This window comes from Ricinus communis, chromosome 7, assembly GCF_019578655.1.
Source record: "Ricinus communis isolate WT05 ecotype wild-type chromosome 7, ASM1957865v1, whole genome shotgun sequence".
In the NCBI taxonomy this organism is placed as follows: Eukaryota; Viridiplantae; Streptophyta; class Magnoliopsida; order Malpighiales; family Euphorbiaceae; genus Ricinus; species Ricinus communis.
Window position 1 is genome coordinate 15,557,156 of NC_063262.1, and position 17,107 is coordinate 15,574,262.

A 17,107-nucleotide genomic window follows, 5' to 3' on the forward strand; every position below is an offset into this window, starting at 1 on the left:
ATACCTTCGATACTCGCTTATTAGTGCTAGATCGCATCGATAGTACACCGCTTAGATTGTAAACATAGATAGCAACCATCACACATTCAAAAATAATGCCAAGGGTAAGGTAATTAACATTGGCTCTATTTATAAGGATGGTAAATCTTTTATTAAATGATGTTTTCTTAGTTGATGGATTAAATAACATTTTGTTAAGTATAAGTCAATTGTGTGACAGAGGTAATAAAGTCACTTTTGACTCCAATGGATGTTTTATCAATGCCCTAGTAGATGAAAAAGTGATATTCAAAGGAGAAAGAAGTGGCAACACCTACACAATTGACCTACACAAAGTTGTTAATCAATCTTTCAAGTGTCTTATCTATATTAGTAATAAATCTTGGCTATGGCATAGAAGACTTAGTCATGAAAGTATGGAGTTTCTATACAAATTAGCCAAAGAGAAACTAGTAAATGGACTCCACAAAGTGAAGTTCATCAAGGACAAACCTTGTGAACCATGTTAAATGGAAAATCAACATCTATCATCTTTTAAGTCTAAAACCATTGTAAGTACTTTTAGACCACTTCAACTACTTCATATGGACTTGTTTGGACCTACAAGAGTAGCTATACATACTTTCTCTTACCTATATATATATATATATAGTGTTGGGAATTGAAATTAAAGCATAAGAAAATGTGCAACATAAGCAATTGGAAATTTTTCACAATTCCCACCAAGGATCTTATTGATTAAAATAGTCATAACACACAAACTAGCAAAAGATGGAGAAGGTTTATGATAGGCTATTTATGTAGCTACAATCTAAGGCAGTGAACCTATCAATGCAGACTAGCACTAATGGCGAGTATCAAGGTCGTATCCTCGAGAAAGTGAAAACCCATAGTTATTACTTCATTCTTTGTTATCTAACCTAAAATATATGATGGATGAATTCTAAATTTACTAATAACTGGAAACTGAGTTCTAAATGAGATACAAGAATGAATGAATAAATGAAACAATCAAGACAAGAAAGCAAACCTAAAGGGAACCTAAACTCGTTGGCAATCAAACAAAAGATAACAGATTGATGAATCTAATTATGCTACCCGTGGACGAATCTCCTCTCGAGATAACCGAATTCCTAAACCTAAGAACCTAAAGTTGGAATCTCTTCCTAACAATCGATTATTAAGTTAGAATTAAGCTTTAATCCGCCTCTATTAAGCTTTGTTAATTCTTAATCCGGCTAGTCAATTACCCTTATCTCTAAGTAGTCATTAACTAGTTCTTACTATTCAAAATTCCAATTACTTAATGAATTTCTCAATTACAGAAAGCAATCTAAGGAACATAATTCACAACGTCTCATGAATAATGCGATATTTTATTAATACTGAAAGCAAGAAAAATATAAAAAGGAACTCAAACAATCCAACAATTTAGTACTAAGCCAATATAGTAGGAAATCCCAATAGGTTTAATCGATCTAGCTACACATGTTCATGTCTAAAACAACTAGGAATTCTATAACAATGAAAGAATAAAGAAAATGAAACAGATACACCATTTTCCTTCGAATTGGATGAACAGCTCAAAATCCCTAAATCTGAATGATGAAGCCTAAATTGCCTCTTGAATGCCTCCAAATCCACTCTTGATCTTCAATGTGATGTTTAAACCAATGTAATCCTTCCTTCAATAGGCGAAATAGTCTCCTAAAGTCGAATATTGAAGTCTGGAAAAGGATGGCTCGTGTATGTATGTATAAAATCAAGTCAGAAAATCGCACCCTAGCTCAATAATTCGCATTTCCCTATATAAATGTCTTAGCACGACCGTGGTCAAGCCCGTCTTGATTAGCATGGGCGGAGTCTAGGCCGTGCTGGACCTCTGAGTCCCGCAAATTAAGGCTTCTTCTTAGTCGTGTCCTCACCAGTGCTGAGCCACCACGGGCTGTGATGGAGGCCGCGGTGGCCTCGAAAATCATGCCAAAATGGGATTCTTGAGGGTCAAGTGTTGATGATTCAGCACGGCTAGAGTCCAGGCCGTGCTCAACCTTGAAATGGTAGCCCTTGCTCAATTTTGATGGATTCTGGTCCATATTTGCACGTATTTTCCTCGACTACTGATAATGCCCATCGATAATCACCTGAAATATGAAAGGAACCAAAACACAGGTGATTCTGGCATAAAACAAGATAACTATGCACAAATATGGAAGTAATTGGGCATATAAACATGTATAAAATAATGCACATCAAATCAACCCACACTTAAGCTTTTGCTTGTCCTCAAGCAATCAATAACTCAATACATATACAAGCAACAATCACCCCTCAAAATCTATGCTAAAGTTCACAACTTAACCTTATTCAATATATAAAGAATGAAACTCGAGTAGCTAAACAAATCATACACCTTTCAAAGAAGGACTATAGTAATACCATCTCGAAATACAACTTTTATAACAACTCAGCATTAAAGACCAGAAACCATTACCTCACAAGAATCTCTCAAATCACTCATAGTGTTTACAGGTAAACAAGAAAATTCCTTCAACGCAGCTGCACAAAACCTGTTTACCATAAGCTTGCTCATAAATCTCATCTTCGCTACTGCGAATAAAAGAATACCAAAATCAAAAAGTCTTTGCAAGGGTTGAAATGTGGCTAAGGTAAAGGTAAGAATATTTGGATAGAAGTGTAAAGTATACTGAAAAATCATGCAATTATTTAGAATGCATGCTTCAAGAGCTGAATGCCAAAACATAAAAATACTCACTAAACCTTATTTAAATTAAAGGATGCTCACAAGAATTAAATCCAAAAGAGCTAAGAGCTAAGAAATAAGTCAGAAATTTTTTCTTTTTCTTTTTCCTTTTTTTTAGCATATATATATGCCACAACAGCTTACACAGGGGCTGCATGATTAGTGACAAAAATAACGAGAACAGTTATCCAATTTGGATTGAATGGAGCAACAAAGAATGATAAAAAAAAGACTAAGTGAATTTATAACAAAATTAGGCACTATGATTTCATAAAAGAAGAAGCATAACACATAATTATTCAGTATGCAGGGTGAAAGAAAAGATAAATGTATAGAATGGTGTATGTGTAGTGTATAGGTGCAAATCATGAAGAAAAGGTTAAGGCTCAAAACTGGCTGACTAATGGAAACAAAGGGTAGGCTTTTGGCCAGATATGGTGAATCCTAAGTTACCCAAATCATTTAATGGTATTCAAAAATTCATGTAACTTCAACAAGCATTACAAAGCAAGTTCTAGAAATAAAATTAAGTAAAGCGCACACTCAAATAAGAAAAATGATGAGCATAATTTGCAATGGATGCTCAAATTTTGGTTTAAAAACTCACATTTGAAGTGGTTAAAATTTGCAAATGGTTCTCAAACTTATCAATTGAATCATCACACAAATGGTATAAGAGATTGGCATAATCAAAGTTCAAAGATAAAGGCTGAAAATTTGCAAAGAACTCAAGCAACACTGGTTTAACCAAGCCAAAATGACATATTGAACACAATGAAATTTCTTTCCAAGAACAAAAATCGAGAGGGATAATCAATTTCAAGTATGTGAATCAAATCATTAATTACAGAATAACAAACTAAGCTTAAACGACATGAAGAACATAGGTCCTAACATCCTAAAAATAGACAACACCAGTGATAGCAATTTCAGACACATCCAAAAGTCATGGGAAAGATAAGAGAATATACGGTTTACCCATACCCACCCCATACTTGAAGAACACACTGTCCTCAGTGTAAAACGAAGTGGGCACCTCGCATATGGGATGTACAAATAAAGAAAGCAAAATCAATAATATCTAGGTATGAAATGTATGAAAAACAAAGTAAATCAACACAGAAAATAAAAAGAAGATATAGGGGGACTGCCCTGATCATCCGCTGAGGCTGGTGGAGTGGAAATTCGATGGGTCCTCGACAAGAGCTGAAAATGGAAAATAAAAAAATAATAGAAATTGAAAATAAAAATTAAATATAATATAAAAACTAAAACTAATAAAATGTTTCAAAACTAAAAAAATAAAATGTTAAGAACATAAAATAAAATTTAGAGTGCCTCCCAAAAGCATTTCTTTTTATCTCAAGTCGTTTAGCTGGACTCGGTAACCCCTCCTTTCGTGTGCGGGTTTAGCTTGCTCTGCGGTCCAATCGCCAGGTTATTGATGTCGTCTATAATAATTTGGGTTGAGCAATAAGTGAGGCTAATTCTTGGAATGTCAGTATTTTTCCAAGCGAACCCCTGTAGGTACTCCCTTAGAAAGGGTAAAGGCATCTCCCCCTCCTCAAGTGTCAAGTCCGCTACTAGACTGACAGTCAACCTGATATCCTCATCCAGATATGCATAGTTGAGATGCTGTGGAAGATCTTTTAGCTCGAGGACTGGTGGTTCCTCAAGTGATGGTCTCAACTGATGCACACCTACCTTGTCAATCTCATGAAACTCCCCAGTATTGTCGCTTGGCTCGTGTGCTAACCAAAATTCAAGCTGCTCCAATACCTCCTCATTTGACAGCTCATGCCCATCTTCCATTGGTGAAGCAACTTCTAAAAGGTCTACTCGATCAGAATTAGACCTCCTGGTCATACACTACCTGTAATGAACAAGGTAGTAACAACCCAAAAAAATAAATAAATAAATAAATAAAATAATGACAAGAACAGAAAAGAAATAAAAAATGGTTAAAGTAACAAATAACAAATTTCACTCTAGTTCTCAAACATTCCCCAACAACGGCGCCAAAAACTTGATAGGCTATTTATGTAGCTATAATCTAAGGCAGTGAACCTATGATGCAGTCTAGGACTAATGGCAAGTATCAAGGTCGTATCCTTGGGAAAGTGAAAACCCAGAATTACTACTTCGTTCTTTATTATCTAACCTAAAATATATGATGGATGAATTCTAAACTTACCAATAACTGAAAATTGAGTTCTAAATGAGATACAAGAATGAATGAATAAATGAAACAATCAAGACAAGAAAGCAAACCTAAAGGAAACATAAACTAGTTGGCAATCAAACAAAAGATAACAGATTGATGAATCCAATTATACTACTCGTGGACGAATTCTTAACTGAATCGATATCTCTCTCGAGATAACCGAATTCCTAAACCTAAGAACCTAAATTTGGAATCTCTTCCTAACGATGGATTATTAAGTTAGCATTAAGCTTTAATCCACATCTATTAAGCTTTATTAATTCTTAATCCGGCTAGTCAATTACCCTTATCTCTAGGTGATCATTAACCAGTTCTTGCTATTCAAAATCCCAATTACTTAATGAATTTCTCAATTACAGAAAGCAATCTAAGGAACACAATTCACAACGTCTCATAAATAATGCGATATCTTATTAATACTGAAAGCAAGAAGAATACAAAAAGGAACTCAAACAATCCAATAATTTAGTACTAAGCCAACATAGTAGGAAATCCCAATAGGTTTAATTGATCTAGCTACACATGTTCATGTCTAAAACAACTAGGAATTTAATAATAATGAAAGAATAAGAAAATGAAAAAGATACACCTTTTTCCTTCGAATTGGATGAATAGCTCAAAATCCCTAAATCTAAATGATGAACCTTAAACTGCCTCTTGAATACCTCCAAATCCACTCTTGATGTTCAATGTGATGTTTAGACTAATGTAATCCTTCCTTCAACAGGCGAAATAGTCTCATAAAGTCAAATATTGAAGTCTGGAGAAGGATCGCTCTTGCATGTATGTATGAAATCAAGTTAGAGAATCGCACCCTAGCTTAATAATTCGCATTTGCTTATATAAATGTCTTAGCATTGCCGTGGTCAAGCCCATGCTGATCAGCACAGGCGGAGTCTAGGCCGTGTTGGACCTTCGAGTCCCGTAAATTAGAGCTTCTTCTTGGTCGTGCCCTCGCCGGTGCTGAGTCATCACAGGCTGTGATGGAGGCTGTGGTGGCTCAGAAACCGTGCCAAAATAGCACTTTTAAAGGTTAAGTGTTGATCAGCACAGCTAGAGTCCAGGTCGTGCTCAACCTTGACCAATCTAAGAAGCTTCTTGATTCTTGATTCTTCAAGGTTGATTGATGCACTTTAAAGCTACTCAAGCGACTAGCTCCTTTTGGTGATCCACACAAGCTTCTAAGCAAAGATCTCACTAAACAACTTTTAGGAGATTGAATGCTAGTTCCAACTAAGAGGGAATTAATTAATCTTATTGATTGATTTACCTAGGGTATATATCTTAAAGAAAATATTTTTCTTTCTTAGATGTGCCACCAACCTTCTTCCTCAACCCTTGCCCCCCCTCATCCCCCCATGCATCTCTTTCTACATATATGGCCTTTTATTCAAAATCCTTAAAGGTTTAGGATTTCTATAAAATCCTAACTTACTTTAAGTTGGGCTTTGTTATCCTAAATGGACTTTAATTAATATAAGAACTAATTCATGGATAATAAACCCATCATAGGCCGATTATACGAGGCCCATTAGCTCTTAATTAATTAACCTTTAATTAGGCCCGATATATATGAGCTTAAGCCTAAAGCTTAGCCTCATTTTAATCCTCACTTAAAGCTTATTTGTGTGACCCAAAAATTTCCTAACATATTGGCAACGAATATAGATTATGAATTAAACTCTTTTAATTCAATGCTGATTCTCTAATGTAACTTAATCCATATCCATAGATCAAGATTGGCATCTAGCAATGCATCATATGACCACCCAAATATGTAGGAATGATTAAACTGCTTTAATTAACATTTGCAGTAAACAATCTTACAATGTAATTCAATCCTTTAATTATATTTTTATCCCAATTGATTCATAGAGCATGGATGCAAGTGCCAACTCTATAATTGAACCAATCATATTTGTTCTTAATAATTGCATATAACATTTTGAATAAGATCTATAAAACATTTTTCATAATCTTCATTCATACAACCTTGGCCAAAAATTTCCATGTTAAAGCATATTAAGAATCATCAGGATAAGGTCACATGACATATTACCTTGGGCAATGAATTCTTTGTTGATAACTTATTATCTTTATATTACTCTTACTATACCTAATGAATATCCCTTGAGCATTCCATGAATAGAAGAACATAAGATAATATCAAAATATAGTAATCCTCATATAAGATAATATATTGTTATTTCAAGTCTAAGGATCATGTCTTACATGATTGTCACAAGAGTATTGTCCATAGACACTTAGGGTAAATTCCATATGGACTACTCAATGGGATCATGTTCAATAAACTTGTTCTTGTAACAAGCACCCATATACTTATCTCAGAATCATTATTCCTCAACCATATGAGACAGATTGCTTACTTCACAAGTAAGTGATAACACATTATGATAGTCTCAAGCATTTTATCAATATCTAATTCTTGACCAAAATATTGACTATAAATAAAGTTTAGGAACGTATGTAATGGGAACCTCATCATTATAAACTTGTTTTATAATTTCTCTTACATTTGTGTTTATATTCCATAGTGTTCATCTCTAATGATTTGGATTATTCCTTGATAATACTCGATTACTCATGCCATTATAGTCGAACAATACCTTTAGTATAATTGTATGTTATCAATTATAATATATAAATTAACACAAATTACCTCACAACTCTTCATCTTTAAAGCATACTCTAACACACATATATATTAGATTTGAGTAATTAGATTTGATTTAATAATAAGTTGCTAATGTGCCGATTTTCTCATCTATTTTCCTTCATCTAAGCACATTTTCTCTACTATATTTTTTTAGCATAAAGCAGAAGAATGTCAAGTTTGATAAATATTTCATCTTTTAATATACTATTATAAAAAAAAAAGTAATTCTATTATATCATATCTTATGATATTCTCTACTTCAAAGAATATCATTTATATAATAAAAATGTATTTTATTTTAAAAATATTTTTATATAAAGAATGGATTTTTTTAATCTGAATCCAATAAAATTTTTATATTATAATCTATAATATCTTTTCATAAGAATTAATAATTTTTTTTCCATTTTACCTTTTATTTTTATAAAATATATCATATCATACATTAATTAATAAAATACAGAGAAACTTATAAGGCATTTATTATAAAAGTACGAAATAAAATACGAAATAACTTTTTATATTATAAAATCTGATATATATAAAAAGTATCTTTAGAATGATTTTATACTGTGCTTAATGTAAATGAATTTCATTAAAACTAAATTCATATTTTGTAAGTTTAAAATGAGATTCATTTATAATTAAATTTATTAGATTCTTAGAATAAAATATAGGAATAAATATATAAAAAAAGTAATACGTGGTTTAATTTTTTGAAAATTTTAAGTATGTATTTTTATTTTAAATAAAAAAATGTATGTGATTACAATTTATGATAAAAATAAATATCCCATAGTTGAAAAGTTATGATTCACAAATATTCATCCGTTTTTACTCTAATTAGCTATAATTATCATATTGCCCATATTTTGTACTATGAGTTTAGAACTTAACAAACTTGATTTTATTGTTTAATTATTAAAAAGATTTGATCATATTATTGCCTCTTTACATTATAATCTGACAATCAAATAACAAATTTATGAATTATTTAATTCTAAAATCATGTTATCACAAGCACATGATAATAATGACCGATCGGAATAAAAACGATTAAATTATGGTGAATCAAAATTTTTTAATAATGAAATACTTATTTTATCAAGATTTATAAACACATATTTTTTTTTTACCTAAAATAAAAATATACACTTCCTCAAAGTAAATTTCCAAATGTAAAGGCTGTTATTCATCTCTCCTCTTTCTTTCTTTTTCTTCTTTTCCTTTTAACTCAATTAATTTTTCAGTAAATTTTATATTTACTGTATTGCACCAATTAAAGAGTTCTTTTAAATAGAAATTAGCAAGAACTTCTGCTTCTTTAACACTCCAACATTACTAGTGCAAAGAAGACGAAGAAGAAGAAGAAGAAAGGGTCAGAAATGACAATAGGAATTTAAAATTATATTGAATCTAACTTTAATTTGTAGGAAACAATTTTTTTTTAACGACCTAATCCACGTTCAATACTCGTAGATATACACAACAAGGTAAAAGCCAATTACAATTGACTTATCCCAAACCAAATGCCCAAAAAACTGGGAGGCAAAGGAAAGAAGAACCAAAGAGAAAAGCAAACATTTGTTCTATTCAAGTTCTTCCAAATGTTTAAACAACATCATACTTGTATGGACTTAATATGAGTTCTGGGAAGAACAAAACCAGCTCTTCTTTCCTCAAACGAATACTCAACTTCTTCAGGAACCTCTTCTTTTGGAGTAGCACCACCATATGGAACTGGTACTGGATGGGCTGGCGTGATAGCTGTCTGCATTGGGACAGACAGTGTTGAAGGCGTTGTTGGCACAGGGATTGGCATTGTCTTAGGGGTCCAATTCTCTTCATCTGCCATCGTAGTTTTCGAAGGAGTAGTTGTCACTATCTTCTTAATGGTCTCACCGTGTGCTGTGGTCACGTCTTCTAATATATTGGCTTTTGATGATCCTGTGGAAGAAATAGGTGAGAATGGTTTCCGCAGCATTGGTGACTCTGGTTCATGAGCATTAACAGTACTGAAAGGATGTTTTTTTGCAGGAAGACCAGCAATATCCAACCCTCTCCTACCTATACAGCAGTTGAAACAGAACAATAAGTAAAAGTTAACAAAAAAAACTTTGTGCATGCACAACATTGTATTAAACCATAATACTACAATTCTGACTATCCGCATTCTTAATTTTATTTTTTCCCTTCCTTTGAAAATCAGTCGTTTGCATTTAGAGGTGGTCAAAAGATGCACAAAAATACAAAAAGTTGAAAGTTTTATGGTTTTCTTTGAATAGATTATTATCAAGTATTGTTAAAGGTTCCTGCTGTGATTTTTATGCAAACATTAGTTGACAGTCAACGGAAAAATTTAAAGAGGCGGAACCTACTTTTTCAACAATCAACAATTAGAAAAATGTGAAGAACCAGTTAGTCTTCTTCCCAGGACCCGAGGAAGATTGGCGAGCCGTTATTGCTCAGTTTCAAATATATCATCTTCAACAAAGGACAAGAAGAGGCAAAAAAGAAAAGGAAAATGAAAAAATTTAGCAAATTTATTTAGCAACTCCAGTAAATCTGTATCTTCACATTTTCAAAAAGCTTACCAGCTGACAACGCTGCAAAGCCATCATCCTGCCGGTGATTTAGAGGGTCATGTTGGTGCATTCGGTCAAGTTTCTTGCCAGGACGTGAATGGGTTGTAGCCTTACTGGAGTTGGATAAATCAAGTTTAGGCGCTGGGAGCATTGCTCCTCCAAGGGAGAGTCTTCTGTTGCTTGCACCTCCTGTTGAAACTCTAGAAGCTTTTTTGACACACTGAGTCTTTGAAGGGCTTGGTTTTGACCCATAAAGTGCCTCCTGCTCCGCTATCAGCTGTCCCTGCAATTTCTTCTGATCCTATAACAGACACAGAGCCAAGGTGGTTCTAAGTTCGAACATCATATACAGGCCAATGCAGTAAGCCTATGAAAACTTCAGTTAAAAAGACATTTGGTAGGTCCGTACCCGCTGCCTCCTCCTTTCTTCCTCTTTCTCCTGCCGTAATATGGTATACTCTTCAAGCATGGAGAGAAGGCGAATCTGAAAATTTTGTCAAGTGGCTCAGCTAATTTTTCGGCATGAAAGTGAGGGACTAAAAGTTAAGTACTAGACTTACACCATCATATAAGAACTCAATGCCTCTCTCCTTTTCCCATGCCATGGTTTTTGAAGCCAATGCCTCCACCGTACCTGGACAGACACAAAGCAACTTGCTTTGAGATATAACCAAGCTAACCAATGATGATGATTGTAAGCAAAATAATCAAATCAGTGGAAACCAATATGTGTCTTCATGAATCCTAAGAGAACAAACTTAATGTAAAGTAGCCAATATCAGATGAATATGAAATGCAAGCATATTTAATATCCCAACAATGAGACATATTTAAACAGATACAGCCACATATTATGTTTTAAAAATAAACTGAAGGTGTTTTTATCAACCTTTTGAGACGATAGCTGCCAACCAGTAGCCAATATCAGATGAATATGAAATGCAGCCACATTTAGTATCCCAACAGTGAAACATTCTTAGATAGATAAAGCCACATATTATGTTTCAAAACTAAACCGAAGGTTATCAACCTTTTAAGATGAAAGCTGCCAACCACAGGAAGGGGATATACCTGGAAGTTTATTAACCAAAGCACGAGCTTTCTCAGCACGCTTGAGAGTAAGATGAGCTCCTTTCCCAGCATTATATCGGTTCTCATCCTGTACAATAGCCACAAAGAGACAATTTAGAAAAAATTAAGAAATTACGAGCCACGGCCTAACAATATGCAGAGACAATTTGGACACTTAACCCTATTATACTCCTCAAGCCAGCACTCCTCTTCACATGCAGTCAACCATTTCTCAACCTTTTCAAGTATCTCCTTCCTGCTAAAAGCTTCTTCCTTAACGTTACCAATTTGGAGTTCAATCTGCTCAAGGACACTGGCAGGGTCCACGTTCCCTGGAACAGTACAGACAAAATAAATGTTGAGATGACAGATATATGATTAATAAAAGTTGCAATGATATTAATCAAGACTGTTACCAAATTCTATGGCATCTATGGCATATTCTATTGCAGTGTCTGCTTCTGGAACCATGTGCGTCTTTCGACATATCTCTTCTAGCTCTGACCTCTTCTTTAGAACAAGATCTTTCATCTTGCTTGATTTCAACTCTTCCAACCGAGAGACTTCTGCCTCAACCTGCACATCAAATTCTGATAAGCTTATCTTCCAAACTTTAAGAACTAGAATACCAAAAGACCAACATAAATAAATGAAAACAAACACGTCTGAAATGATTGCTACCCACATAGTTGATGAAATCCACAGATAAGGTGTTTGGTTCAGTAATTTCATGTTCTGAAGCAGCTATGTTACAAGTAACATTCTGAAACATTTGCTGCTCTTCAATTGGAGTATCCATTAAATGCCATAACTCCAACATTGTTGTTGCAAGATCTTGGAGCTGCCATCAATTAAGGCACAATATGATCAATTGAAAAGCAAAACCTTTTGGATCAAGCATAGTCTAGAACTTAGACCAACATTACCTTCTGCATTCTTTGTCTTTTGATCTCCCTCAATTTGATTATTGCAGTACTCAAATTCTGAATTAAAACAGTACTTATGTTCCTTGATCCTTCAGTATCACCAAAACTTGGGTGAACTTCCGTAAGAATGTTCTTGAAATCCATACCAAGCACTGAGCAAAGTGAGTTTAAAGTGTCTAGATGTTCCTGAACCTGCTTCAAGCGATCACTCTGCAACAAAGAAAAGATCAATCAGTAACATAAGAAATAAGAAGTGAATTTTAAATGGAAGAAAAAGGAAATAATCCCAAACCTTCTCCTTTTGAAGTGTATGCAGCTGTCTGTGCAATTCTTCAAGTTTTCTCAGGGAAAGATCAGTTTCATCGATAAAAAAATGATGATCAGCAGATCCATATATCTCATATGAGATCTCCTTTATTTCTTCTAGAACTTCAAGGAACTGATTTCTTCTGTCTGATTTCCTCTTCCCCATCTCCTCAAGTTGTGGAAGAATTTTTCGAAGTTCTTCCTTCAAGCTTCCAGCATTTTGATCCGCCTGAAATAATACCAATTTAGAGAGAGAGAGAGAGAGAGAATCCCCTATTCCCAGGGTAATTTTCAATCTGCACTAAAACAAGTTGCAATCTTCCAATCATCACTAAACCATGTTTCTTCAACAGAACCAGACCAGCAAGCTAGTCTGACCAAAATTCAGATATTTAGGTGTATGGTATTCATGTTTTTCTGTTACCCAAGTAAGGTTCCTACTTTAACTTTGTTTGCATCAAGTGGCTAGTCCTAAGATTCATAATATGATCCACTAAAAATCCAAGCCCAGCATTAACTTTGTTTGCATGCTTCATATTGGTTTATGATACTGTTACAAAGTTATGGTAAACCATAAAAAAATTATTTCCAACATTACCTACAAGAATTTATAAATAACAGTAATACAAAATTGTTCTATGCACTAAATATCAAGTCCAGCAGTAACTTTACAACATCATTTCTCAAACTCACATGGGTATTCAAATTCACATATCGTTTCTCACATAATAAGTTGAATAAATTTACATCATTTCTACTTGATGATCCGTTAAACAATTTAGTCAGAAGAAAACCACATCAATACAACATGATAACAAATGAAAAACTAAGTGGATGTCTGACTTAATTCCAACCTACCTGCCTAATATGCACAGGGCGCTCCCCCATGGCAGAACAGATAGCAGCAAGTTCAGCTTCAGAATCAGCAATAGCTTGTCTGAGCTGAGCTCTATTCCTGTTAGCCTGATCCACCTTCCTTCTGTACACTTCAAGACACTCTTGTTCAAGCTCAAGCAGCATTTTATCCCTTTCTTTGTCTGTCTCTCCAACCTCATCCCATATAATCTGTCAATTTTTTTCATTACCAAAGTTCACTTCAGCATCTGCTGCATTAAGCACAACATATTACTTTAAAATCTTCTCTTTTTATCTTAAAAGTCGTTTCGTACAAACCTGCAATTCATACAGAAGAGTTCCACATGTCGTTTCCACTTGCAAAAGTGGGTCATTCTGAATAATAGACATGATCACAAACCTTGTCCCTGCACATAATAGAAAATCTAATTAAGAAAAATAGAGTGAATTGAGTGAATAATACATTTGTTATTGGTACTTTTCCCCAATCATCAGTGGATTGAGTGAATAATACATTTGTTATTGATATTTTTAGGCTACAGTCGTAACTAGTTTTGTGCCCAGAAAGCTCAATTATATGCGGGGTTTTGAAAAATTGATGATTTTAGGTTTATCTTAACTTTAATTAAACAAAAATTCCTTAAATTTCAAATTCTTATAAGAGTAAAGTATGGTATTTACTCCTACTATTACCGGCAACATAGTAAACGGCATCGAATTCCAGCTCACGCACAATTCAGATGTGAAATTTTGAAATTTAAAAACAAAAAGGAAAGATAATACATGAAGTTTAATAATTTACTGCAAAATTTTGTCATCTCTTTGTTTTACCAAACAAACGGCACAACATTTCCTTGATTTGCAATTTCTTCAGGTTCGCAACATTTTCTGGGCACCAAACATATAATTAACAACAGGGAGAATGAGATCCGTGGAAAAACCTGAATAACAAAACAGAAATGCGGCAGAGTGCTTTCCTAGATAAGATTTCCTTTTCTGTTTGCTTTCTTAGCAGAACAAATGTAAAATTTTCTCGAGAAAACTGGGTTTTGTTTCCTGGAAAATGTTAGGTTTAAAGGCGAAAAATAAGGAACGCAACCTGATGCGAGAGAGAGAGAGAGAGAGAGAGAGAGCCGTTTAAGAGAAAAAAAAGGGACCGTTAGAAGAGCGGCTGTTAAGGATTTTGTTTTAAACGAGAGTTTGAGCGATTGGATTGATCCCTTTTTCGAACCAAACTTCATTTGAATTTCAAATATCCATTAGCCCAAGGCTCTTTATTCTCTGCGCTCCTTCTTATTTTATATGTTTTGGATCTACACACTCACTCCTGTGGTTTGGACGGTCCAGATCATCTCGCGGTTTGGACTTTGGGTGTAGTACCAACTGCCAAGCATTTGAAGTAAAGAGCAAAAGTGGGACCTTTCATTTCCATAAACAGTTTGTGGGACCTTTTAAAGGATGGATAGTCCAATCCAGTATAATGCTAACACTGGATAGTTCATGGACAATTTATAATTATGTACCAAAAGTGTAATATATGTGTAACTTATTTTTCTTTGCTTCATTACACCACTTATTTTTCTTTGCTTCATTGCACTATAAAAATTATTATCTTTTCTTCTACCATGTCTCATTTTTTTATTTTTTTATTATTAAATTAAAAATTTATTATTATAATCTTAATTCAATTCTATATTTTTAATATATTTTATATTTCTTTTATATATAAATTTAAGATTATCTTTTAGTAATAATATATTTAAAAATCATATATTAGAAAATTATACATCTATATGAAACTTTATTAACTATTTATTTTTTGTATCAAAATCTAAAATTTAATCATACTTTAAAATATATTTATGTTTTAAATTATATTACATCTTATCTCGCTAGAATTTAAATTCTAATTATTTGTTATTATTATATAATGATATTTTAATCTATTAAAATTTAATAGTAATAATGATACTCATAAAAATATTAAAAATCATAAATAAAAATTACATTTTATGCAAAATAAAATTTGAATTCCTATTTTGAAAGATACATTAATGGTTGAGTTTTATTTGTTTGTTTATTCTTCTAATTAAAATTATATTAATTAGATGAGTTAAATAAATAAATATTAATATAATACTAATTATCTCTTTAATACTGAAAAATAAAACATAACTAACATAATTTAATTGCAGTATTAGAAACAAAATAAAAGAATTACTTATAAAACATGCATATCTGATACTTGTAATTTGGTGTTGGCCCTATTACATATACTTATAAAATTATTGATAAAGCAACAAAGCATTAAGAAAAAAAAAAAGAGAAAAGGCTCAAATTTGCTCCTAATGTATAACCACTGGTGCATACTGGCCCTCCAATTTTTTTTTTAGCTAGTTGCATACAATATTTCGCCAAACAGAGTTCTTAAGCCCCTTTTTAGAACTGAGCTGAAGAACGGAAGAAACTTTTGTTAAATGCAACTGAGGTGGCAAATGGTAAACTCTTCATTACCATCTCCGCTCCCCTCTCATGACTTCTCAGGATAGCACTAAAATGGCAAAACTAATCGCTCCTTCTCGAAGATTACCACTTTAAACTTTAGAATTTAATCTATGTCGTTGTTGTTGACTCATAGTACTCAGAAAAGACAGATATATAAAAAAAAAAAAAAATTGATGCAGTTGCCAAGACAAGAAAAAATAAAATGCCTAATATACACTCACAGCTTGAAGTGAGAAACTCAGATTTATATTGATGTGTGATATCTGACTCCTGCATAAGACTATAAACCAGCAAGTATTAATAAATAAGCCATGAAAGTAATTATCATTTTAGATAGACTGTCTTCTCCTCCTCCAGAATTCGGTTTCACAAAAACTCTCATGTTTCGACCAGCTAAAAGCTGTAATTGCCAGGTCGATTAGCAATCAAAAGATATCTGCACTCGTTGAATCTAAAGAGTAGCAAGAATATTAATCCATATCTCTAATCCATTCATAAGCAGTGAAAATGTGAAATAACAACCTCAGGGAAACAAAATGGTAACATGGACATCTACTTCCATTCAAATTGAGGAGAAACAATTATGAATATTCTAGTGCAAAAAGGTAACAAAAGATCGTAGAAATATATCAGAACCACAAAACTCAGCTAATCCAACTAAACAAAACTTCAAATAGCAGCCTTTTCTGAAATATCTAATCTGAGATATGAAAGCAACCAAGAGCTTTACAGAACCAGAAAATATGGACTCAACATGACAGGCTATAACATATCTTTGTACAAGAAAATACTTTCTTAAAAAAAAAGTCCTAATTATATGAAAATGGATAGTAGGGATCCCATTTAGGTTGAGGGTGCTGTATTTGAATGCAAAAAGGAACCAGAATCAAATCTGAATATTAAGTACAATACTTAGAAATAAAATACTATTAAAAGATTTCTCATGGTGTGGCACATGTGCGACTAGTAACGCGTTTTGTGTGCAATCGTATATTGCTATAGCTTTGGGATTTGCTGGGTTTCTATTTTTAGGGTTATCGTCTTTGCTTTCGAGTTTTCGGGTTGTTTGTTTTTTAATTAACAGCTCTCGGTTTTATGTTTGAAATTTCATCAAATTAGACAGATTTTGAGTGCGAAGGGGTGAGAGAAACATAGAAAAGTGAGGAGATGAAAGAGAATGGGAGATGGTGATGGAGA

General features: G+C 33.2%; 1 protein-coding gene across 5 annotated transcripts; it reads right to left on the bottom strand.

Annotated features, from left to right (window-relative positions):
- Positions 1-9,048: 9,048 nt before the first annotated feature.
- LOC8259919 (65-kDa microtubule-associated protein 3) lies at positions 9,049-14,614 on the bottom strand. 5 transcript variants are annotated; one of them, XM_002513233.3, is made up of 13 exons: positions 14,347-14,614; positions 13,724-13,812; positions 13,409-13,615; positions 12,537-12,779; positions 12,245-12,454; positions 12,004-12,159; positions 11,735-11,894; positions 11,499-11,650; positions 11,319-11,406; positions 10,808-10,881; positions 10,657-10,731; positions 10,257-10,548; positions 9,049-9,729 (listed from the first exon to the last, which is right to left on the bottom strand). In XM_002513233.3, the coding sequence occupies exons 2-13, from the start codon at positions 13,793-13,795 to the stop codon at positions 9,284-9,286; spliced, it is 2,175 nt and encodes a 724-aa protein (XP_002513279.1). In that variant the 5' UTR covers positions 13,796-13,812; positions 14,347-14,614; the 3' UTR covers positions 9,049-9,283. The 5 variants fall into 5 exon arrangements, with proteins under 5 accessions (XP_002513279.1, XP_048233372.1, XP_048233371.1 ...); XM_048377415.1 differs by lacking the exon at positions 14,347-14,614 and adding an exon at positions 14,208-14,338 and having other exon boundaries at positions 9,049-9,609; XM_048377414.1 differs by lacking the exon at positions 14,347-14,614 and adding an exon at positions 14,208-14,336.
- Positions 14,615-17,107: the final 2,493 nt, after the last annotated feature.

Excerpts from the sequence above, each read along its gene's own strand:
- LOC8259919 (XM_048377414.1), bottom strand. Across the intron at positions 13,616-13,723 it reads CTCTTCTGTATGAATTGCAG|ATTATATGGGATGAGGTTGG; the intron begins GTTTGTACGAAA and ends AAAAATTGACAG. Across the intron at positions 12,160-12,244 it reads AAAGACAAAGAATGCAGAAG|CTCCAAGATCTTGCAACAAC; the intron begins GTAATGTTGGTC and ends AATTGATGGCAG.